Raw genomic sequence first — 23775 nt, forward strand, 5'->3', positions numbered from 1 at the left:
GCAGTGACTTTTTAGGAGGACGAAGGGTGGGTATTTTCCAAATGCAAGCAATTAGAAAGTGCTCTTTACTGATTCCACATTTATTAAACACCTACTGTGTACCTTGTATTATATAGTAGGATTCAGCAGTTCCTTCCCCTTGCTGAATGTAAAATCTAGCCTGTAGGAATGTAAATCTCATTTTCAAAATTACTGAAAAGTCCTTATTAAAAAACCCTAGAGTTTAAAGGAATATGCCTTAAAATCCTTCCAGGTGATCCTTGGATTTCATTTAGATTTTACAGCTTCTTCAGTCACTTTGTAGGTTGTCAAGATTGTGTTCCCTGTATTGAGTCGTCTTTCAGAGCTTAAATGGGAGCTTAATCAAAGCTTAATCAAAGGATTAACCACGTTAAGAGTGAGTGAATCTTAATAAAGCAGTATGAAGTAGGGAGTTATTTATATTACAGAATAGCCATATTTTAGGCACTCCCAAATGGTTAGCGCCCCTTATTTGTCCCTATTCTGGCCTATTTATTTATTTATTACGGCAACCAAAAGCAGCTGTCATAATTTTAATACATTTGTGACTCAGAAGTAATCAATTCTAAACAGATTTAGTACCATTGATAACCAAATGAACACATTACAACTATTCATTAACCTTTAAATTGCAGGTTCTATCAGTATGTGTGGAAGAAGAAAACATAATTCCTTACATCACCAATGTCCTACAAAATCCTGATTTGGCTCTGAGAATGGCTGTACGTAACAACTTAGCTGGTGCTGAAGAACTCTTTGCCCGGAAATTTAATGCTCTTTTTGCCCAGGGAAATTACTCAGAAGCAGCAAAAGTGGCTGCTAATGCACCAAAGGTAAATAGTTATGAAAATTAAGTTACCATGCTTGGATTAATGTTCATATGCTCTATTTCTAATACTGTTAGCAATGGAACCAACTCTCCACAGAGAAACGAACCTTCTTTAGGTTGCATTTTTCTATAGTAGAATATGAGTTACTTGTCAGTGACTTTTGATTATTTTTCTGTGCTCTAGCTTTGGTTTGTTTTTTAAAACTCAGAATGTTTAGAAGGATATGTAGATCTAAGCAGGCTATGATTTACATAGATGTAATAATGTTGAGTTACTTCGTTATAATACTATTTGACCTCATCAATTATAGCTACCTTCCCCCCCCCCCCCCTTTGAGAAGCTTTGTTCTCATTTGGCTCACAGCTTGGTAGAAGGCTCTAGGGTGATTTAAAAACTGTCTAGTAGCCGCAGGGAAAGGCTGAGGCAGAGGCCCTGACACCAAGGGAATGGCAGCAGGGTACCTAAGAGGCCACTGCACTGCGGAGGCTCCTGGTTGTGCTAGAGGGTGAACCAGCTCAGCCCGGGGGCTAGCCCGCCTGTGGAGGTTAGTCAGGTGGTCACCCATCTTAATGAGTTTCAACTCCTCATCTAGAAGTGGCTCTCCAAGAAGTCAGAGGTATGGGCGTCTTTGTGGGCAGAATCCATGGCGTGCAGCGCCAATAGGGCCTGGTTCAGATTCTTCTCCCGGACCATGGTCTTAGCACGCTCATCCTGAGACATCTTTTGTGTGTCCTGGAAGGGGGCATGGGCACTGTGCTGGTTTGCAGCTTCAAGAGACGCTTGTTGGCCCATGCTTTCCAGAACCACATTTTTGCAGTTGAAATAGAAGCCCAGAAGAGAAGCAGGTGTGGGAGACTCTCAGATTAAGGTTAATTAGGCAGTCAACAGTGGCTTCTACCTCTATGGAACAATTTTGACAAATCTTGGAGTTCACGGTTTATCAGCAATAAGGAGCTAAGCTTAAAAAAAAGGTGTCAGCTGCTTCCGAAGGCAGAGGATGGCTAAGAGGATGGTTCCAAAGGTGGTGACTGGAAAAGAGGTTGGAGGTGGTCGGAGGCAGGAAGAAGGGGCGTCCATCGATCTGTTCTGTCTACACACTGTTCGAGCAGGAGACAGATCCACAGGATACACTGTCCGGTTGTACCAATGTTTTTTCCCAAAGTTGAAGATTGAACAGATCCTGTTAAATTTGTGGTAAAGAGAGTTGTCTGAAATAGAGTTCTCAACACCTTTGTACTATGTTGGACTGAATTAACAACTTAAATCCTGGTCAGTATTAAGAAATCTGCATTTAATGTGAACCTGGACTAATAGCTATAACTATTTTATTCTCTTACATATTGACATTATAATTAGGTTCGTATATTTCTGATTCTGAGTAACCTTTATCACATTGAACCAGGCATGTGACACAAGTTGACTGAATCTTTATTATTCAACACATTGAAAATTTGAAATTTTGTGTTAGTAGATGGGAATCACACCTTTAGGATTAACCTAAACCTAGGGAGTTAGTGTGATGTTGGGTCATCTTGAAAAGGAGTCTTTATCATTTCTCTTTCTTTAAGGGAATCCTTCGTACCCCAGACACTATCCGTCGGTTCCAGAGTGTCCCAGCCCAGCCAGGTCAAACTTCTCCTCTACTTCAGTATTTTGGAATCCTTTTGGACCAAGGCCAACTAAACAAATTTGAGTCCTTAGAACTGTGTAGGCCTGTACTCCAGCAAGGGCGGAAACAGCTTTTGGAGAAATGGTTAAAAGAAGATAAGGTACATTAACTTCAGTTAATATACTTTTGCTTTGATTGTGTTAAATATCATGTTAGCAAATTAAAAACATCTAGGCTGCACCAAAACATCTATTATTTATTGCTTGTGGGAATAAAGAGCAGACGTTGCATGAGATGCGTAAACTTACCTTTATGACGTGTTGAAGTAGAACATCTTTGTTTAGTTTTTTAAAATGGAATCCAGGATTCGTGCTGGGTGGTTAGAACTAGTAACTTGGAGGCAGCGAATTGTTATCCTTTGCTTCAGGAAAAGCTTAGTGTGAGCGTATGCATTCATATTTGTAAACATGTGTAACACTCATTTGGACATAAGGATATATTCCTATCTCCTACATCCCACATTTAATATGCACAGTAGTTTCTTTTCTTTTCTTTTTTTAAAAAATATTCTATTATTTTTAAAGAGGGGAGGGGAGGGAGAGAAACATCATTGTGTGAGCCCCCCACTGGGGATCTGGCCCGCAATCCAAGCATGTGCCCTTTGGTTCTCAGGCTGGCACTCAAACCATTGAGCCTCACCAGCCAGGGCTAGTGTGCGTAGTAGTTTCAACCATACAAATACATCTTTTCTTTCAGAATGTCTCAAGTATCATCAAAATTGTGGTACTGGGTACTAGTAGCTATATTTGGGTGTGAGACATTATGTAAAATGTTGGACTGTAGATATGTTTAGACAGCAGGGCTGTCTAATTAGCAGTGATGTAGATTCCCAGAGTTATTTCACAGTATGTAAATTAGCATTACATGGGAAAATATTTAAGACAGTTTCTTGAAATTTATTTAAATATGGACCTTTAAAAAATGTTAACCAGCTTTCATTATTGTGAAATTTTTGTCATTTATTTATGATTTTATTTTTTTTACTAAACTAATTTTTTTTTAAGATTTTTTTTACTTTTAGAGAGGGGGGAAGGGAGGGGAAAAGAGAGGGAGAGAAACATTGATTGATGTGCGAGAGATACATTGGATCAGTTGCCTCTCCCATACCCCCAACCGGGGACCTGGCCCTCAACTCAGGCATGTATGTGCCCTGACTGGGAATTGAACCAGTGATCTTTGGGTTTGCAGGCTGGCACTCAATCCACTGAGCCACACTAGCCAGGGCTCTAATTTCTTTTTACATGGAGCATCTAATAGTACTTTGTTTTCTAGAGTACATTATGAAAAATGTTACGCATTTGCAAGGCACAAGTTTAAACAGTCCATCAATGTTACTATTCCTTTCATACCACTGTAAAAAGCCTTTCTCGATAAAGTGGCAATATTGAATTGCCATTTCTTATGCCATTGTCAAGAATGAGGTGGTACTGTTTAAAGTACTCGTTGAGTAGTGAGTAACTCTTAATATTATACCTTTCAGCTTCAGTGTATGTTGGTAATATTGTTACATTATTAATTCTAAGTCCCTATTTCTTCACCCAGCTTCTGGCAGTCTTACAGGATACTGGAGAATAATACCTCAGAGTCTCTGTTGAAGAATAGTTAATAGCCACAATAGTGAGTGAGTGAGGTCCATCCTAATTGTTTAAGATAAGGGAGGAGGGAATAGCTAATGTAACCGAGTTGACCTTCGTAACAGTGTGAAAGTGCTATTCTCTGACATAATCATTAAAAATAGAAAATCATCTCTTCTGTGTAAACCAAAACTCTTTTAGGGAAGCTGCTTTCTAGATTGGGCAGCTGACTAAGGCAGGTTGAATATACAGAGAAGGGAATCTGCTTGTATATCACCTAAAAATTCCAAAATTTTTTTGTTCGACCTTGTGAAATTAGAGTGTCCTGCAAGTTGCATTATTTTGAAAAAATCGGGGGCCATGTGGGTCTGATATCTGAATATTCTTGATAGAAGTACAAGATTCTGCTTTTTAAGTACTTATATTTCTAACAAGGTATTTGGTAATATCTATATGCGTGAAATCTTGGTGGGCACTTTGTCCTTAAGTAGGATGTGCGGAAAATTTTACTGGGACGTTGCTATGAATACATGATGATCCAGAGTCTTTATTAACCACAACCCCTGAATATTTATAGTATATTCTGGGACAGTTGAGTAACTAAGTGCTTATCATATTTTTTATAGTTGAAGTAATGTCAACTGCTCATTCATAGAACAACTCATGGATCACTAAACAATCTCTTTTTTTCTTTGAATAGCTGGAATGTTCTGAAGAACTGGGTGACCTTGTGAAATCTGTGGACCCTACATTGGCACTTAGTGTGTACTTAAGGGCTAATGTCCCAAATAAAGTCATTCAGTGCTTTGCAGAAACCGGTCAAGTTCAGAAGATTGTTTTGTATGCTAAAAAAGTGAGTTCAATGAAACAAATTCTCAACAAAAATTCATAAAAACATTAAAGAGAACTTAACCTGTAGAAACTCTTAAGTGACTTTAATAGTGAAAATCCTTTAAATTTTGAATTACTGGGAAGACTTTAAAAACCCTATTTTAGTTCTGATGTATAAAATGATAATTTCTTAGAAATGGAGACAGGTACTCTTATGGCTTATCAGAATTTAAGATGGCAAGGGCATTTTTAATCTGTTAGAATAAACTTTTTGAAATAGTCATTCATCAAAAATGAATAAGCCAATTATAAAAATTTACCACTATTTATTCAAATATGTTATCACTAAGGTATCTATTTGCCTAATATAAACCAAGGTCAAATTGAACATTTTAGATTAAAACTGAAATTTTACTTTTACCACTAGTTCTGTATTAATAAGATTCTATGTTAGGAAAAAAACTTTAAATGATCTAAAAATGAAACTTTGCGGTGGCATCTCAATTTCTGTCTATTTATAGGTTGGATATACTCCAGACTGGATCTTTCTGTTGAGAAATGTCATGCGAATCAGTCCAGATCAGGGACAGCAGTTTGCTCAAATGTTAGTTCAGGATGAAGAACCTCTTGCTGATATCACACAGGTAAAGACATTAAAATGTATTCTGTAGAAATTGACTTAAATAGAGAATGGGGAGACCTAAGAAGAACCACCTAAGAACCTAAGAAGAAGACGACCTAAGAACTTGAAGAAGAATGGGTTAAACTTCAATTTGTAGAAATTAGAGCTTTGCAAGTTGAAAGAGAATGGACAGTAAGATATCATCTATACACAGTTTTAAAATGCACAAAATGTACTCTTGTTTAGAGATGTGTATGTATTGAAAATGTGAAAAATACATGGGAATAATAAAATACAAAGGATAGTTATTGCCACTGGGTGAGGAGAGGGAGTAGGTGCACATAAGAAGTGGGAGTCACAGATTCCATTTTTATTCTTTTTTGTATTTTAAATAGTTCATCAAAATTTTAAATCTATCGTTTGATTGTATTCTGCTATTATATACTACGTTGAAATATCTTGTAGTTGTTTTTACTAGAACTAAAAGTAACTCCAGAAAGACAAAAATTTATTCTTAAATTTTGAAGTTGTGTTGTCCAAATAATATTTTTTAAGTTTGTGATTTGATCTGGCAATTTTTTATGTGCAAAAAAAAATGAGAGAATGTTTAGTTTCTTTTTGTGTACATATTATCAACAGTATCATGTTAAAGCAGTTTTTAAACATCTTAAAACAGTATTCTTTAAATCTTTCTGCAGATTGTGGATGTCTTTATGGAATACAATCTAATTCAGCAGTGTACAGCATTTTTGCTTGATGCTCTGAAGAATAATCGCCCGTCTGAAGGTCCTCTGCAGACTAGGTTACTTGAGATGAACCTGATGCATGCACCTCAGGTATATGTTTTCATGCTTTTGAGGCACATTCCAGTGCTCTTTTAGTAGTTGCTCCGAGCTTCTTAGATTAAGTTGTTTGAATCTGCTGAGATGACTGTTCTTCATTTAATAAAATTTAGCTAACATTCCTTTGTTTTTTCTCTTTTTTTATCAGTTTGATATTGAATCTTAATACGTGTAATCTGGGTACAGAAGTAATGATACAAATGGACTGATAAAATATACCATCCTCTTTGTGGTTTTATAGGTTGCAGATGCTATTCTGGGGAATCAGATGTTCACACATTATGACCGGGCTCATATTGCTCAGCTGTGTGAGAAGGCTGGCCTACTACAACGTGCATTAGAACACTTCACTGATTTATATGATATTAAGCGTGCAGTTGTTCACACCCATCTTCTTAACCCTGAGGTATTTCTTTCTCTTACCTAATAGATAGATGGTCTTAGTTATAATTAATTGGTATATGGAAAATGTGTTTCTGGTGCTGAATGATAATAATTTCATGTCAACATTAGGTTCAGTGTTACTTATTTATTTGCTCTTACTTACTTATTTTGTCCTCTAGTGGTTAGTGAATTACTTTGGATCCCTATCAGTAGAAGACTCCCTGGAATGCCTCAGGGCCATGCTGTCTGCCAATATTCGTCAGAATCTGCAGATCTGTGTTCAAGTGGCTTCTAAGTATCATGAACAATTGTCAACTCAGTCCCTGATTGAACTTTTTGAATCTTTCAAGAGTTTTGAAGGTAATTAGGAGTTTCTAAGTTGTGTTTTAATTAAGATAGCCAAGACGGGTATTGTTATGATTACAGGTTATTAGAAATTCTGTCTCTACAAGCTTAATTTTATGGGACAGCTTAAGTTTTATTAGGCAATAAACGTTGTCAGGAATCTTTTATGTCAGATTCTAGGGGTGTGCAGTGAGCAGACTGCTTAGATCTTTTATAGGTGAAATAAAGGCAGAATTTGAAGGTACAAGTATATAGTGGCTTTGCCATAATTGTATAAGATGAAAATACTTTTGATCAGGTATAATAAAATGTCATGCTTATGTTGTCTGACTCTCATAAGGGCAGATACTTCTTACCAGGGACATTTTGTGAATTGTTGCTACACAGCAGGTTTTCTTACCCTCAGCACTGCGGACATTAAGGGCTAGATCATTATTGGGGGTAGTGTGGGCCCCCAGGATTTGTGGCAGCATTCCTGGCTTCTGCTCACTAGTGCCAGTGGCTTGGTGCCACCAGTTGTGACCACAAAAAATGTCTCCGACATTGCCGGGTGTCTCTGGGGAAGAAAATCACCCCCAGACGAGAACCACTGCTGTACTGAGTATACTAATGTGGTCACTGTTGGGTGGCTCCTGGGTTCATTAGCTAGACTTCTGGTCCCCAGTTACTGTATTTTGCCATGTATATAGTGCACTTTTTTGCCCAAATTTTTGAGGGAAAAATAAGGATGTGCATTATACATGTAGTGCTAATTCCATACTTACATAAATGTTTTTAATTCTTTTGTTTGTGTTTATGCGTTGAAATTGTAACTCTAGAAAGCCATAACAATATCTGCGTGCAAAATAGTACCCTGGAATACAATCATTGGTTTTGTTTCTAAATATAAATAAATAAATAAATAGAATTGAAAAGTTAAAATGGAAGATTCTTTTCCTGAAAGTTTGGGCCATAAACATGGGTGCACACTGTACTCGGGAGCACATTATACATGGCAAAATGCGGTACCTTCTCTTCCCTCTTTTTGCAGTATTGCTCTAGACAGGAGGAATAAGATATCCACTAGTTCTCTTCATTTTCTCAGTTTCTGTATGTTAACTTCGTGCTAAATTTATACTATTCATTTATTGCAGCAATCACTGGCAGCATGTAGCTATGTAAATTTAGAGTAATTAAAATGGAATACAATTAAAATTTAGTTCTTCAGTCCTGCTGACCACATTTCAAGTACTTGACAGCTACATGTGGGCAGTGGTCACTGTGTTGGAGTGCACTGCATTCAATTCTTTTCAAACTACTTTTCCATGTTTTCTATTAACTGCTTATGGAAAAAACACCTGCTCTAAGGGACTTCATTTAAAATTGCTCATGTGGAATTTGGTGTGATAGTTAGCTGTGGTATTAAGTAGCTGCCTCCTAACTGTTTTTCAACTACTAGAAAACATTGGATTGAATTTCCGTTTTATAGGGATTAGAGTGCAAAGACATTTATTGAATTAATTATTGGAGTAATTAGTATTCTGATGGGGCTTTTTGAGCAACCAGTTTTTATTTGGGAGTATTCAGTATAACTGTTTTTTGCTTTGTGTTTTTTGTTCAGTTCTGTTCTTCTCAAAAATGTACCTATACTGAATTTTAATTATTTGTTCTCTCAAGGTCTCTTTTATTTTCTGGGATCTATTGTTAACTTCAGTCAGGACCCAGATGTGCACTTTAAATATATTCAGGCAGCTTGTAAGACGGGGCAGATCAAAGAAGTGGAAAGAATCTGCAGAGAAAGCAACTGCTACGATCCTGAGCGAGTCAAGAATTTTCTCAAGGTAAGCGATTTTGAGCAATGCAGTTTCTGGTTGGGTTGAAGATCAGCAGTTCCACAAGGATTTGGTTAGTTTGGAAAAATTTTCCCCCTAAATGTGAAATTCTTAGCATTCTGAAATTGTTGGCTAAATTATTTCTTCCACATTTAATAATACTCTGTGGTTTGTTTGGAATAGGGAAGGAAATTAGTAAGTAATACTTAAGATTGACCATCTGTTTAAAAGAAGGACAAAAAATAGCACTATTTCACAGGAATTTCCTTTCTTTTACTTCAACTTTGGAAGAAAAATTTTGGAAGTGGTTTTGGACTTGTCATGTCACTTTAGAACACGCCACTTAGTCTCCTTTTGAACAGTAAGAGCAGCTTGCCCTTGTGTCATTTTAAGGAACCCCTGCTGTGTGCAGAGGGTTCTGTTTCCGAAAGACATGGGTTTATCTCTGTCATCAAGTGACCCTGACTCTAGAAATTACATATTAATCCTGTATAACTCATAAATTGCCGGTAAGATCAAACAAAAAAATCCTCAGCTGTGTGGCACATGAATTTAGTTACAGAGAAATAAGAACTGCCTTTGTTGGAGTGCAAAGTAATGATTGAAAGATTCTTAGCTCTTTAAAATATACCTAAGGGCAGTTAATTTTGTTTAATGTTTAACTTTAGCTTTATTCTCATACCTACTACTTACTTTGGGAGGAAAATAAAACTTTAAAATTGGCAGTTGCAAGTCCTGGCTGGGTAGCTCAGTTGGTTAGAGTGGCATCCCAGTATACACCAGGGTTGTGGGTTTGATCCCTGGTCAGGGCACATACAAGAATCAACCAATGAATGCAGAAATGAGTGGAACAGCAGGTCAGTGTCTGTCTGTCTCTCTGTCTCTGTCTCAAAAAAAGAAATAAAAATAAAATAAAATTGGCATTTGCCTCTAAAAATCAGGAAAACTGTAGAACATTCAGTTTATCCCCTTAAAAGTATACTTATTTATATATATGAAATGATTCCAGAGACTGAATATAACGTTCTTACGCATTTTTTGTCTTCATTTTTAGTTAATCTGTAGTTGTATTAGTTGATTGTTCTTTTGAAGAATTTGCTATGTGGGCTGTAGATGAAATAGCTAAAACCGTAGGTGTTTCAGTGTAATGAGGTAGTCGAAGTGCTGAAGTGGCCCTGTGTTACAGATTAAAAGGAAACTTCCCCGAAAGTATAGCTTTATCATGTCTAGGCCATTACAAATACCTGGGTGGCCTGGCTAGTGTGATGTGTTTGAACCCAGGACTTTCTGTTGTCAGAAAATCCCTCCAAATGAGAAAGATCGATGCTTTATGCTTGGCTAGTGTACCCCTAACACCAGTTCAGTTCCTCCTTTGAGTATCAGTACTGTTTCCTTTTTTTAAAAATATTACCAGGTGCTTAAACTGACATTTTTTTTTAATTGAGCTCTCAGATTTTTAGACTTTAGTCACAATTTCTTTAGCATATGGTTTTAATATTTGAATTATTTTATATAATATAGACACATATCTGTAAATCAAGATTAAATTATTTTTACTTAATTATGTTCTTAAGCTTCAAAAAAATTGTCTGGATGCTAGAATGGTGCAGCCATTGCTTAGCCCATGAAACGTAATTAGGCGAGGATTTCCCCCCTCACACTTGTGAATTGGGTGCAAGCCTGATGGAGTAGGGGCATGTGTATGGATTATGGGCTTTCGAGGCAGTTAAACCTGGTTCAAAAATCCATTTTTTCCGTTATTAGCTCCTGTTTGTTCATTCAGTATATGTCTACCTGTTACCTCAAGCAAATTAACTCAGCGTTGGTTTCTTCAACCACAAATTGTGTTTATCATGTACACCATAGGTGTGCAAGTGAAAACAGCTGTCAGTAAGCCTTGAAAATAAGGTAGGGTTGGCCTACATGTGAATTCTTTCTGTTAAGCAAGTTTCGTTTCTTTTTGGTTTTGAGTTATTCTTGACTCCTTGAAGGAATTTTAATTCCAGTCTGAGTTAGAGGTAAATCTGGTGTCTTATCTTTAAATAATCTGAGATGGGAGCTCCATATTAAGGTACTGCTATTGTATCCAGCCTTCAACCCCATTAGTGAGAATGAACATACCAAACCATTTACTCACTTTCCTTATTGACTTGTATGGTATCTGCAATGCTACATCTCAGCATCACTATTATTAAACTTTATTTTGGAGGTAGTAGCTGTATGATAATTGACTGGTATTTTATGTAAACTCTTATGATAAGAAAAATACTTCTCTGAATCTAATCTTGAACATTCAAGTGCCAGTTATATGCTAGCCACCCGCAATATGAAGATTAGTAGAATATGACTTCTCATCTATGGTAACCTGTGAGGCAGGAAGAAGTGATGACATCAGCATCATTTGGCTCATGCCCTAAGTTACTGTGGAATTACAGCTCTCCGTGTAAAGCATGGACCTGTTCTTCAGACCCATGATCTGCTTCTTCCCTCCTTTAATCTTCTTTTCTATCATTTTTCCCCTCCTCTTTTGAATGAACCACAGTGACCTGCTGGCTATTTCTGGAACTCTCCAAACCGTCTCCTGCCCCAGGGCCTTTGCTTGTGCCCTTTCCCACTTTTTTCTTAGACCTTCAACCTTCTTTAAGATTTCTCATTAAATGTCATGAGAAAGGATGTCTCAGATTATGCTGACCTATCCTTATTCCATCCTTACCTCCCCATATTCTGCTTTTTTAAAAAGCACTTAGCACTATGGGACATTGTCTCTTGCCACTACAGTGTAAGTCCCTTGAGGGAGTGCTTACTGTGTTCCCTGCTCTATCTCCCATGCATTAAAACAGCATCTGGTACATAACGTACTCAGGAAGTATTAGTTAAGTGAATAGCTTCATGTTTATGAAAACCTGAATGTGTTTATATAATTTTTAATTTTGATCTTAAAATCTTTAACCATAATAGATACAGGGTAACCTTTTAAATAATTTTAAATGATAATAGCATTACTTACATGTATGAAGCCATGTGCAAGTTTAGTTAATCAAGAAAGTTGATTCTAGATATTGTCTGCTTTTTCAGTCCTAAATTTTCTTTGGGAATACAGTATATTTGTCTTTGCTAGCAGAAATCTTAAACACCCGTGCATGAGACTAGAATATCTAAGTAATCTTAGGTTACTTGGAGGTGTATTGTCTCACTAAGTAGTAAAGTACATAAAATTTTATATGTATATTAAACAAGATAAAGATGATTAGTGTGTTGATCCACTAACTTTTTGATGTTTAGTTAGTGGGACTGAAGCCTTTGCATAGTTAGATCAAACATTCTTTCTAGAAATGATTGTAGCAGCTGTTCGGTACAGAGTTTCCCTGCTGCCAAATACTTGCTTTAGACTTTCCTTAATGTGAAAAATCTGCAGCTGGACTTCCGCTTCAGATTTATAGCCATTTTGATTTTTTTCCCCCACTGGGTAACCCGCTTCATTGCCTGCAGCCTATGGGCAAGAGGCCAGGTAATGGTTTAAGGCCACAGTCTCTGACACGGGGCACCATGAGAGACCCAGGAGGACGGGCTTGCCATAAACCCAGCCCATGCATGCCATTTTGATTTTTTTTTTCAGGATTTCTCATGACTCCCAGATACAGTTTGTGTTCTCTGAATACTTCCTAGACTAATCTTCAAGTTATTTATAATTGGGTGACTCATATGTGCTAAACTTAGGTGCTGTTTTATTCTAACCTTGCAAATAGTGTTCTTAGTGGCTATCATTGGGGAAAGTCCTATCCTGCTTAGTTCTACTTCCTTAGTAGATTGTCGTAGATAAGTCAGTTATTGAGGAATGTTTCATTGTATGTAAATGAATTCCTGATGGAAACTGTTGTTTTTTGTGCTTTACCTTATGTCTGTGGAATATAACAGGACATGTATCAGGTAAATGCCCAGTACAGGTCTTAACCTGCTGTCTGTAACGTCTGTGTCCATCTATAAAGTAGGATATATTACATCTTAGTATTTGTAATGATAAAAGCAATAGGCAATTTAAAGATGTCTTTTCTTTAAGTGCTTGCTTTCGCTTAACTTTCTTCTAATTATAGCAACATGCGGTGTGTTTAATTCATGGCTGTCACCATCATACTGCTCCTTGCAGGCTTTATTATAATAGAACGTTAGAAGCTGGCCAGACAGAATGCAGTTGGGGAGGGGTGAAAAATAAGTCATTAGTTTGAAAGAAGTACTAGCAGTTTATGCCATCGTTTTGACAATGTGACTATTGGTCTCAAATCAGCTGAACTCTGTTACGTCACTACTATAATGAAAGTCCCACTCTGATGACTTTGTATCTGGAATACCAGTGGTGGCTCACATATCTTAATTTGTTAACTGTTTTTTGGTAGAGGGTGTATGTGGGGAGGACCTGGTATTTTGCTGTGATTCTAAGTATCAACTATTAAAAATTTAATGAAACTGCAATGGGCACTGTCCAGCAGTTGGGACATTTCTTTCTTTAAAAGAACAGCCAAGTTTATATGAGCCTCTCCCACCAGTATGAAACAGATTCTCATATTTTATATAGATTTCATATCTCACAGAAGGAGTAAATTAAGGTTTCTTTTTGTGTTTGTTTTGTTTTGTTTTCCAGGAAGCGAAGCTAACAGATCAGTTACCACTCATCATTGTCTGTGATCGATTTGACTTTGTCCATGATTTGGTGCTCTACTTATATAGAAATAATCTTCAAAAATACATAGAGATATATGTACAAAAGGTAAGTAATACCTAGATAACTTAAAAATTAAATCTTACTGTAGATTTTACTTATCACATTCTGGAAATCTTCATCCTTTTAAAACTCTGTGGTCTCCTATAATTAAAATCTCCACATTTTTCCCCTGCGAAGTCCTTTCTTTGATTAAAACTTTACATGCATGTCAAGTATGCAAAACAGAGCAGAATGTTGTAATTGAAAAAGTTGGATGGCCTACACCCTACCTGCTGCCTTGATAGCCCCTGTGGTATCTGTGTAGAGGCCGTAGACTCCAAAGCACAGTTTTAAAGCCACCATAAATATAGATACCAGAAACTGTACCTTCTAACTCCAGAAATAGAAAGGCAGTTTTGCTATAATGGAGGCCTTTTTACTGGACAGTCATCCATAATCATTCTGCGACTTCAGCTTGTTTGGGCTTACTTATCCTTTGGAGCAGTGCTGAGGTGATTAATTACCAAGCCAACCTCCTGCTAAATTCCTTGGTCTAGTTGCAAATTTAGACTTCAATTTACTACTGAATTTTAAATCTGAGCTTAAAAAGGGGGAAATGTTTAATTTTTTAAAATTCCTTTTTGCTTTGCTTATTCATAATGTGATGGCATTATTCTGTTTTTTCTAACCTTAGGTGAATCCAAGTCGACTTCCTGTGGTTATTGGAGGGCTGCTGGATGTTGATTGCTCTGAAGATGTCATTAAAAACTTGATTCTTGTTGTAAGAGGTCAATTTTCTACTGATGAGCTTGTTGCTGAGGTTGAAAAAAGAAACAGGTGTAGTACCCTTTTAACCTTCATGGCAGGAATGCATTAATTAGTCTTTCTCAGCACGGTAACGGATAAAACTGTAACTCGTCGGTTGCCTAAAAGCTACTCCAGAAATGAATGGACCAAAATTTCCTGAAAACACCTAATTAGAAGTGATGAGTTACCCATAGTATTGATTAAAATTCTTCCGGAATATTATAGCCGTCACACAGAAAATCTGTTAACCTGGCTGATCACTCTTTTGCATATTGATAATTACAGCTGCATGAGTTGACTTGGTATGTGTTTTTAAGGTAAACTCTGAAAAGCCTCTTTTTAATTAGGTATGATACCCCTATATTTAATAACTAAGTCTTTGATAAATTATTCTCAAGTATAATGAGAGAAAAGAGTTTCCTGTGTAACTCTGGTTTAAATTGATTTTTTATTTGAACCTTAATATGATAATGCTAGTTATGAATTTCCCACAGAGAACATAATGTAAGTGCTTCGAATCTTTATTATACAATGAAATCTTATTTTACCTGGGACATTTTGATGAACTAGTGTTCAGAAGGTATTGATGTAGTAAATGAGGTTTGTGGGTTGGTATAATAGTGGGAGGTTCCTCTAGCTATGAAAAGATTTCAGGAAATCCAATGGGGGTTAATTTTAACCTGAGTTGGTATGGGTATCTTACTAATGGTATTCATAAAATTTGCATTTGAATGTTTGAAACATGAAAAAGTTCTGCATATAAGGACAATGAAGATAGAATATGATGTCGATTTTAAAAGTTTGAGTCTAAAGTGATTATGGAACATAACGATTTAACATTTAGGTTTCAGTTGAGTCTTAAGTCTAATCCCTGGAAACAGTCTTGTTTGTTGTGTATTCCAAGCAAAGAGCCATATTGTTACAGTTAACACTTGAGTCTTTAATTGACAGATTATGTTGTGATCAACTAGATTCACATGTAAGCCACCAGTTTCTATGTGCCTTCGCTAATCTTCATTCCATCAGTTACCATGGCACATGTGCTTGGGTTGCAGGTGTTCTTAGGAGCTTGATTTTTGCCTTAAATAATTAAAAAAGGTTGTTTCTTTATCCTAATGGGAGTGTGCTCATAATAACTACATGAATTTGCTAGCCAAAATAATGGCCTACACTGCTCTTTCTGTGCGTACTTTTGATATTTAAACCATTGAAACATACACTGTGGCTTAGTGAAACCATGATCCTTGATTTTGTTCCCAGTTGTGTGTTTAGGGTACTGACTCCTTTGGCTGCAGGTAATGGTGTATGTTAATTGTGTTAAAATGAAAGAAACCTCAGATAATCTGGACTATTTTCTCATACCACATCCCCAGTCCACTCTTCAACAAAATTTACCTAAAGTCTAGATACTTTGTCCAGTAAAAAAAAAAAAAAAAAAAGAACTATCTATGAATCTATAATCTCTTCTTTCTATATCTTATCTAGATAATGTAACAGATAGGTCTGGGAGAATAAAGATAGTTTTATATACCTTCTGTGTAATCTTGGGCAAACCATTAAATTATCTCTGAGTCTCAATTTCTCTCTTTGTAATAGGGTTGTTGAGAATTCAAAATAATATATAGGAAAGCACATTATAGACTGTAAGGTACTTAAGTAGCATGTCAAGAATGTGCTATTTATAATACAGTATGTATCACGGGGCTTTTTTGTTTGTTTTACTAGATTGAAACTGCTTCTGCCGTGGCTGGAGGCCAGAATTCACGAGGGCTGTGAGGAGCCTGCTACTCACAATGCGTTAGCCAAAATCTACATAGACAGTAATAACAACCCAGAGAGGTTTCTTCGTGAAAACCCTTATTATGACAGTCGTGTTGTTGGAAAGTATTGTGAGAAGAGAGATCCGCATCTGGCCTGTGTTGCTTATGAGCGTGGCCAGTGTGATCTGGAACTTATTAATGTGAGTACTGCTCGCTGAATGTGTAGAGAAAAGGCTGCGTTTTTAAAAACCTTTACGTAATGTTAGGTTAGTGAATTTTTAGAGTTACAGAGTGGTTTCAGTTAATACAGAGCATTTTTGGAAGACATATGTTATTTAAAAAAATTTATTTGCCAATAATTGTGAATTTAAAGTGGCCAAAATAATAGATCAAGTCTATATTCATTTATCAATATTTTAACCCCACTAGTTTTATCATTTGTGTTCTCATACGCTGTCAAACACACACATACGCACCATGTATACATTTTTAAATACGTAAGTTGCGTGCATCATGGCCTTGTACCTCCTCAGTGTGTATTTCCTAAGAATAAGGATGTCCTCTTTCATAAACTTATTGTAGATGCCAACTTCAGTTAGTTTGATACTGACAGAATATTTCTTAAAATTTATTCCAGTTTCGTCAGTTGACCCAGTAATGTTTCTACAGCACTCTGCCTGCCCGTCTAGGATTACAGGCTGCCTATAGTTGTCATCTCTCTTTTAATATGAAACAATTCTTCAGACTTTGTCTTTTTTATGATAGTGACATCACTGTAAAAAGTAGGTTTTTTCTATTTAAATTGCAGTCAAGTTCACATAAAATAACGTTAAGTAAACAATTCAGTGGCAATTAGTACATTCACATTGTAGTAGAACCATGTCTACCTAGGTTGAAGTTTTTCATCACTACATAAGGAAACTCGGAACTTGTTAAGCAGTTAGTTGATCCACATTTGTGCCTCCTAGCCCCTGACAACTTCCAAACTGCTTTCTGTCTCCAAGGATTTACCCACTTAGTGTATTTCATACAAATGAAGTCTCATTTTTTCAAAAGAAAATGTTCTGCTCTGGCTGGGTGCTCAGTTTGTTAGAGAGGTGTCCTGATACGCCATGTTTGCAGGTTTGATCCCCAGTCAGGGCACATAAAAGAATCAAACAGTGAATTAATTCATCAGTAAGTGGAGCAACAAATTGACGTTTTTTCTCTCTCTCTCCTTTCTTCCCTTTCTAAAATCAATCAATTTTAAAAAGTTGAAAAGAGAATATTCTTCACTCCGAGTTTTTCTTATTGTTCCTTGTGATTAGATTTAGACTGTACATTTCCTTCCAGAATATGCCTTAAGTGCTGTTCTTCTTGTGCTATTATATGTAGAAGCACTTGACATTGTTTTGTCCCTTGTTTGTGGAGGCACTTTTTATCATCATCAATTTCTTTACTGTATAATTACTATATTTCCCCTTATAGATCTTAAGGTGTCTACAAAGAAACACTTTAAAACATGCAAATATCTATCATGTGTCTTCCTCTTCCCCGCCAATTTCAAATCTATTGATTGTTTATAAACCATTTTCAATGTGTTGGTTGCAAAATGACAGTTTTCCAACTTGAACACTTTCCCCACATTTGTTACTCAGCACTCATGTATTCACGCACTCTGGAATTCCTGTTTGATTCAGCAGCCTGTAATCCACCACTGTCATTCTGATGCTCAAATTATCCCTGTTTTGGCTGATGAAAACCCCTTCAGCCTGTCTCCCAGGGCTTTGTGTCATGGTCTTATCATTCTGAGCACTTTCATATTTTTTGGCATAACAAGTTACATCACGCTCATTTTGTACTTTCCAGCCCTAGAATCTACCATTTTTCCAGCGAATTCCCATTCCTTATAGTGGGAAATGTCAATGAAAACTCAGATCTGAGCTGCTGGGTATATTTGCTTCTAGGATCTTTTGGTGATTAGGGCTAGGAAATATATTCATCTATGTACATACATATACATAAGCATATATGTGTGCATATACAGTTGGAAAAACAAACACAAGAATAGCTTGTAAGACACTGAAAAGAAAGCTATGAAGTTAAACTAGCCCTACCAGCTACTGAAGCACATTACAAAGCCGCTGTAATTAAAACATGCAGTACTGGTGCATAAATAGACCAGGAGAGTAATATGTGAAGTCCAAGTACAGATCCAGCATCAGGGTGTTTTTTTAAAAGAAATTAATAACTGTTGTTTCTCTTGATTGATTTTTAATAAGAAACTTGCTTGTGACCTATAAAAGATTATGTAAAAATAGTGATTTGTTTTGTCCTATAAAACAATAAATAGTGTATAAATAATAGGAAAAAACCTTTAGAAGTTTCAGTTATGAAAAATCTTCACTTCTTACCTTGCAATTAATTTTTAATGTTATTTAGGTTTGCAATGAGAATTCCCTCTTCAAAAGTCTTTCCCGCTATCTGGTACGCCGGAAGGATCCAGAATTATGGGGTAGCGTGCTGCTGGAAAGCAACCCTTACCGGAGACCCCTCATTGACCAGGTAAAGCTGGCAAAGGTGTTTTAAGACTCATCCTTTTAACAGTGAATAAAATTTTTTCTTTTCCTTCATCATATACCCAAGTGGATAATATTTAACTGAGAAAGAAGGCAGTAAAAAGAAAATTTAAAATTAATTGAAAGAAATATATATTGTAAATGCTAACAAAAAGAAAATACATCCCAAGAGGATACATCTCAGAAGAGATTAATCATAGTGAAAAGGAAAACAACAGATTAGACATTTAATAAACTGAGCGTGAATTGCTGTAATTAATAACTGTGAAGTGATTAAATTGATTGGAAGTATTCAAGACAATGGTAAGTTAGCCACGGATGAAACTTGATAGAGAAAATACAAAAGATCAAGTGGGGTAAATGTTAAATCTCCCTAGTAAGCATAGAACTGCAAAACAGATGTGGGCTTATAACTATATAAAATTGAAAACATTTTTAAAACCCTAAAAATTGAAGGTTGTTATAGTGGTTCTTAAATTCACCTTGTGGAAGTATAAATATGGAAGAGAATAAAAGCTATTGTTTTTTTCATTCCTTTTCTAGGAAACATTGCTAAGACAAACTTCAAGTAGATACAAAGCTTCCTGGAAAAAAATATTGCAGCATCTGGGAAGCATGCAAATAGCCAAAAAGAGAGGAGTTACTGAGTACCTAATGCCCCATCTGTGTAGTTGAATTATATGTTGCCATTAAAGTGATCATGAGGAGTGGTGGCTATGAGTAAAGTTTTAATCAGGGAAAAGATAGAAATTATATAATTAGGGTAATTCTTCAAGATAATGGAAGTACACATGATATGAGTATACATGAATTTGGGTGGTAAAAGTAAAGGTACTTTTTATCCATTTTTTTCAACCTGTTTCAGGTTTTCTACTGAGGGGCCATCTAACTCTTATTAGATAATATCTTCAAAAATCTCCTTGATTCTCAGTGCTCCTTGCGTGTGTATACTTTGTAGGTTGTACAGACAGCCTTGTCTGAGACTCAGGACCCTGAAGAAGTGTCAGTAACTGTCAAGGCTTTTATGACTGCAGACCTTCCTAATGAACTCATTGAATTGCTGGAGAAAATTGTCCTTGATAACTCCGTATTCAGTGAACACAGGTATGCTAGGAGAAGGGTCCACGGGCTATTTATGTTCAGTCTTTAATTGTGGCCTGTGGGTTTGGGGAAGGAACGAAGAAGATATGAGAATGTCTGAGTTCTCACTCTTTATGACACCCTCTTCTTCTCACCCTGCCTCCTGAGACAAAAGACTCTGGAGCCACAGTGTTTACTCTTTATTACTAATGAGCTTTTAAGTTACTGCATTAAAATCTTTTTTTCTTCCAGGAATCTACAAAACCTCCTCATCCTTACTGCAATCAAGGCTGATCGTACACGTGTCATGGAGTATATTAACCGCCTGGATAATTATGATGCCCCAGATATTGCCAACATCGCCATCAGCAATGAGCTGTTCGAAGAAGCATTTGCCATTTTCCGGAAGTTTGATGTCAATACTTCAGCAGTGCAGGTAAATAAATTTTCAGATTACCCAAGTTGATTTACTAAATGTAATAATGATTTCTCATGATTCAATGTATATTGTCCTTTGAGGATGGGCATAACCTTTTGCTATGGTATAGAACGGCAAAAAATCCCAATTATGTAAATGTAATTGCTATATGGTAGGATTCATTTTACTGTAACACTAATTCAAACATTTGTTGCCTAGGTTTTAATTGAACATATTGGAAACTTGGATCGGGCATATGAGTTTGCTGAGCGCTGCAATGAACCTGCGGTCTGGAGTCAGCTCGCAAAAGCCCAGTTGCAGAAAGGAATGGTGAAGGAAGCCATTGATTCTTACATCAAAGCAGATGACCCTTCGTCCTACATGGAAGTTGTTCAGGCTGCCAATACTAGTGGTACGACTTCTTACTTTGATATGTCTGGGTGAAAAGATAAACGTTACCATGTTAGTGTTTGTATTAATTTTTTCTTCATCTACACCTAGGAAACTGGGAAGAATTGGTAAAGTACTTGCAGATGGCCCGTAAGAAGGCTCGTGAGTCCTATGTGGAGACAGAATTGATATTCGCGCTGGCTAAAACAAACCGCCTTGCAGAGTTAGAAGAGTTCATCAATGGGCCAAATAATGCTCATATCCAACAAGTAGGTCTACTGCTGAGATTTTTTTTGAATAGTGTAAAAATAAATAGTTGAGCAACATCTTTATTTTAGTAGCATAAGACATCATCACAGCCTTAGCTTTCCAAGGAAAAGATCTTATGGGAAAAGTATTGTTTCTCTGTATTAAATTGAGTTGTGACTTTGGAAAGAGAATTGAATTTAGGCTCACTGAAAATGGATTGTCTTTTTTTCAGGTTGGTGACCGTTGTTACGATGAAAAAATGTATGATGCTGCTAAGTTGTTGTACAATAACGTTTCCAATTTTGGACGCTTGGCATCTACCCTTGTTCACCTGGGTGAATATCAGGCAGCTGTTGATGGAGCTAGGAAAGCTAACAGTACTCGAACATGGAAAGAGGTAATCTCAACACCCATTTGAGTGAAGAATTAAGATGCTACTTAGAAATGCCCTTTAAACTGATGAATTAACCAGCCATGTTTACATTTGAGTTCACAAAATACAAATTTTCATTGTAGGTCTGCTTTGCCTGTGTAGATGGGAAAGAATTCCGCCTTGCTCAGATGTGTGGGCTCCACATTGTAGTGCATGCAGATGAATTAGAGGAACTTATCAACTACTATCAGGTAATGAACAGGAGTCTTTTACATCAGTTGACGTTATGCTACAGGTATTCCCATCTTTAATTTCATATCTCCCTTATTTAGGATCGTGGATATTTTGAAGAACTGATAACCATGTTGGAAGCGGCACTGGGACTTGAGCGAGCTCATATGGGGATGTTTACCGAATTAGCCATTCTGTATTCTAAATTTAAGCCACAGAAAATGAGGGAGCACCTGGAGCTGTTCTGGTCCAGAGTGAATATACCTAAGGTAAACAACCTTTAACATTGTGAGGCAATGCTGTAGTTAAAACTAATATTTGAAAATAGCTTTTTTTCAGACTATCATCTAGAATTAAAGACATATGTAAAGTAGTTCAGTCTTTCTTACACAGGTGCTAAGAGCTGCAGAACAAGCTCATCTTTGGGCAGAGTTGGTGTTTTTGTATGACAAGTATGAAGAATATGACAATGCCATAATTACTATGATGAATCATCCCACTGATGCATGGAAAGAAGGGCAGTTCAAAGATATCATTACCAAGGTTTGTACCTGCTTCGGAAGACAAAACAAAGGCTTCAGAATGAGTAAGCTCCTTAGGAAATCACCGACTTGTATATGGATTTTTCCCATTTCAGGTTGCCAATGTGGAACTATACTACAGAGCAATACAGTTCTACTTAGAATTCAAGCCTCTGTTGTTAAATGATTTGCTGATGGTGCTGTCTCCACGGTTGGATCATACTCGTGCGGTCAATTTTTTCAGCAAGGTAACTTTTAAAACTTCAAAACATTATAACAAGGATCTGAGACATACTTGAATAACTTTTGTCCGTGGAACTTTAACCATGTGTTATATTGGTGACAAACTCTTTATTTTAAAGGTTAAACAGCTACCACTGGTGAAACCGTATTTGCGTTCAGTTCAGAACCACAACAACAAGTCTGTGAATGAATCACTTAACAACCTCTTTATTACAGAAGAAGATTATCAGGTAAAAGCCTCTTGGTTCTAGCATATATTCTCAAAAATCAGGTTATAATTAGGTTGTAAAGTTGGTATGTTTTGTAGTTTAAAAAAAGGCCATTATCCTTAGAAATTGTAGATAGTAGGTATTTGTATGCCTAGACTCTAAATTTAGTGAGGTTTTCAGGATTAATAAATCTGACTTCCCCCTAATTAAGTGCCAGATGTGCAGAATTTTGGTTAGGTCTTGTCTTGCTTTAGAAAAAAATAGGCTTACTTCATCCCTAAATATTTAAATTGTAGGTAGTTGTGAACGTCTTTGGTCTCTTATAATAGTCCATAAAATTTATTGGTATTAACTATATTTATTCACTGCCTTTCTTGCCCAATACCATATTAGTGTCTGTCTTTAATACACTTTTCCTTGTGAAGGACTTCACAAAAAACAAAATTAATTAGAGTTGAGACTCAGCAGGTTGCCTTTTTTCTTCTGATGTCAACATTATTATCCTTTAAACTCAGATCCCATGCCCATCTGTAGGACTGAATGTCATGTTGAGTTCTATCAGTTTCCCTAGAGCATAAAATTTTACCCTTCAGATTATAAATTCTCCCAAGTTCATAATCATTCCGTTTAGTCCCTGATACTGAAAACCTTGGAGAAAATTGCACCGTTAGAAATTTTACAGTACCTTTGAGGACTTCATTTCTTACATAATTAGATTGAAGAACCTTGATATTTGTTAAGATTACAGCTTTCTGGTTTGATATTTGACTCTAGGCTATCTTATTACAATAATGACTCATTGGTCATTGTGTTATATTTACATATACAGTATATTTACATGTACAGTAAATATCGATCAAGTCATATACAATTAGTTGTGTACAATAATGAGATACTGATCAAGAATGATGCATTGTAAACTTAAAACTAGAATGAAACACTGATTTGACATTTGGATGACTTTATTTTTAAGGCTCTGCGAACATCAATAGATGCTTACGACAACTTTGACAATATCTCGCTTGCTCAGCGTTTGGAAAAACACGAACTCATCGAGTTTAGAAGAATTGCTGCTTATCTCTTCAAAGGCAATAATCGCTGGAAACAGAGTGTAGAGCTGTGCAAGAAAGATAGCCTGTACAAGGTGGATGAAGTTGGTGGGGGCAGGGCCATTAAACCAACTACTAGATGATCTGTGTTAACCCTGAAGTGTGGCACACTACACGTGATTCGGGTCTCTGAAAGTGTTAGTTTCACGAATATGAGAATTGCCCTCAAGACCCCATTAGAGGAGATCGTCGTTAAGTCAAT

The 23775-nt window shown here is 36.5% G+C and overlaps 1 protein-coding gene and 1 non-coding gene across 3 annotated transcripts in view; one reads left to right on the forward strand and one right to left on the reverse strand.

The window, feature by feature from the left end:
* The window catches only part of CLTC (clathrin heavy chain), a 59688-nt gene that overhangs the window by 27999 nt on the left and 7914 nt on the right, over nt 1–23775 (forward strand). For both annotated transcript variants that reach the window (XM_024573323.4, XM_024573324.4), the window contains exons 7-29: nt 657–854; nt 2420–2620; nt 4795–4947; nt 5447–5569; nt 6246–6383; nt 6631–6795; nt 6953–7133; nt 8775–8938; nt 13566–13691; nt 14320–14462; nt 16158–16392; nt 18614–18736; nt 19709–19854; nt 20083–20266; nt 20468–20660; nt 20750–20907; nt 21120–21284; nt 21404–21511; nt 21593–21760; nt 21885–22034; nt 22129–22260; nt 22375–22485; nt 23438–23608. In XM_024573323.4, coding sequence (XP_024429091.1) covers nt 657–854; nt 2420–2620; nt 4795–4947; nt 5447–5569; nt 6246–6383; nt 6631–6795; nt 6953–7133; nt 8775–8938; nt 13566–13691; nt 14320–14462; nt 16158–16392; nt 18614–18736; nt 19709–19854; nt 20083–20266; nt 20468–20660; nt 20750–20907; nt 21120–21284; nt 21404–21511; nt 21593–21760; nt 21885–22034; nt 22129–22260; nt 22375–22485; nt 23438–23608 — 3636 coding nt within the window. The remainder of the gene's footprint in view (nt 1–656; nt 855–2419; nt 2621–4794; nt 4948–5446; nt 5570–6245; nt 6384–6630; nt 6796–6952; nt 7134–8774; nt 8939–13565; nt 13692–14319; nt 14463–16157; nt 16393–18613; nt 18737–19708; nt 19855–20082; nt 20267–20467; nt 20661–20749; nt 20908–21119; nt 21285–21403; nt 21512–21592; nt 21761–21884; nt 22035–22128; nt 22261–22374; nt 22486–23437; nt 23609–23775) is intronic.
* Nucleotides 12390–12520, reverse strand: LOC112316621 (small nucleolar RNA SNORA42/SNORA80 family). Its single transcript, XR_002976022.2, has one exon. It is a non-coding gene; the product is annotated as a small nucleolar RNA SNORA42/SNORA80 family (small nucleolar RNA).

Source organism: Desmodus rotundus, chromosome 9, assembly GCF_022682495.2.
Source record: "Desmodus rotundus isolate HL8 chromosome 9, HLdesRot8A.1, whole genome shotgun sequence".
NCBI lineage: Eukaryota > Metazoa > Chordata > Mammalia > Chiroptera > Phyllostomidae > Desmodus > Desmodus rotundus.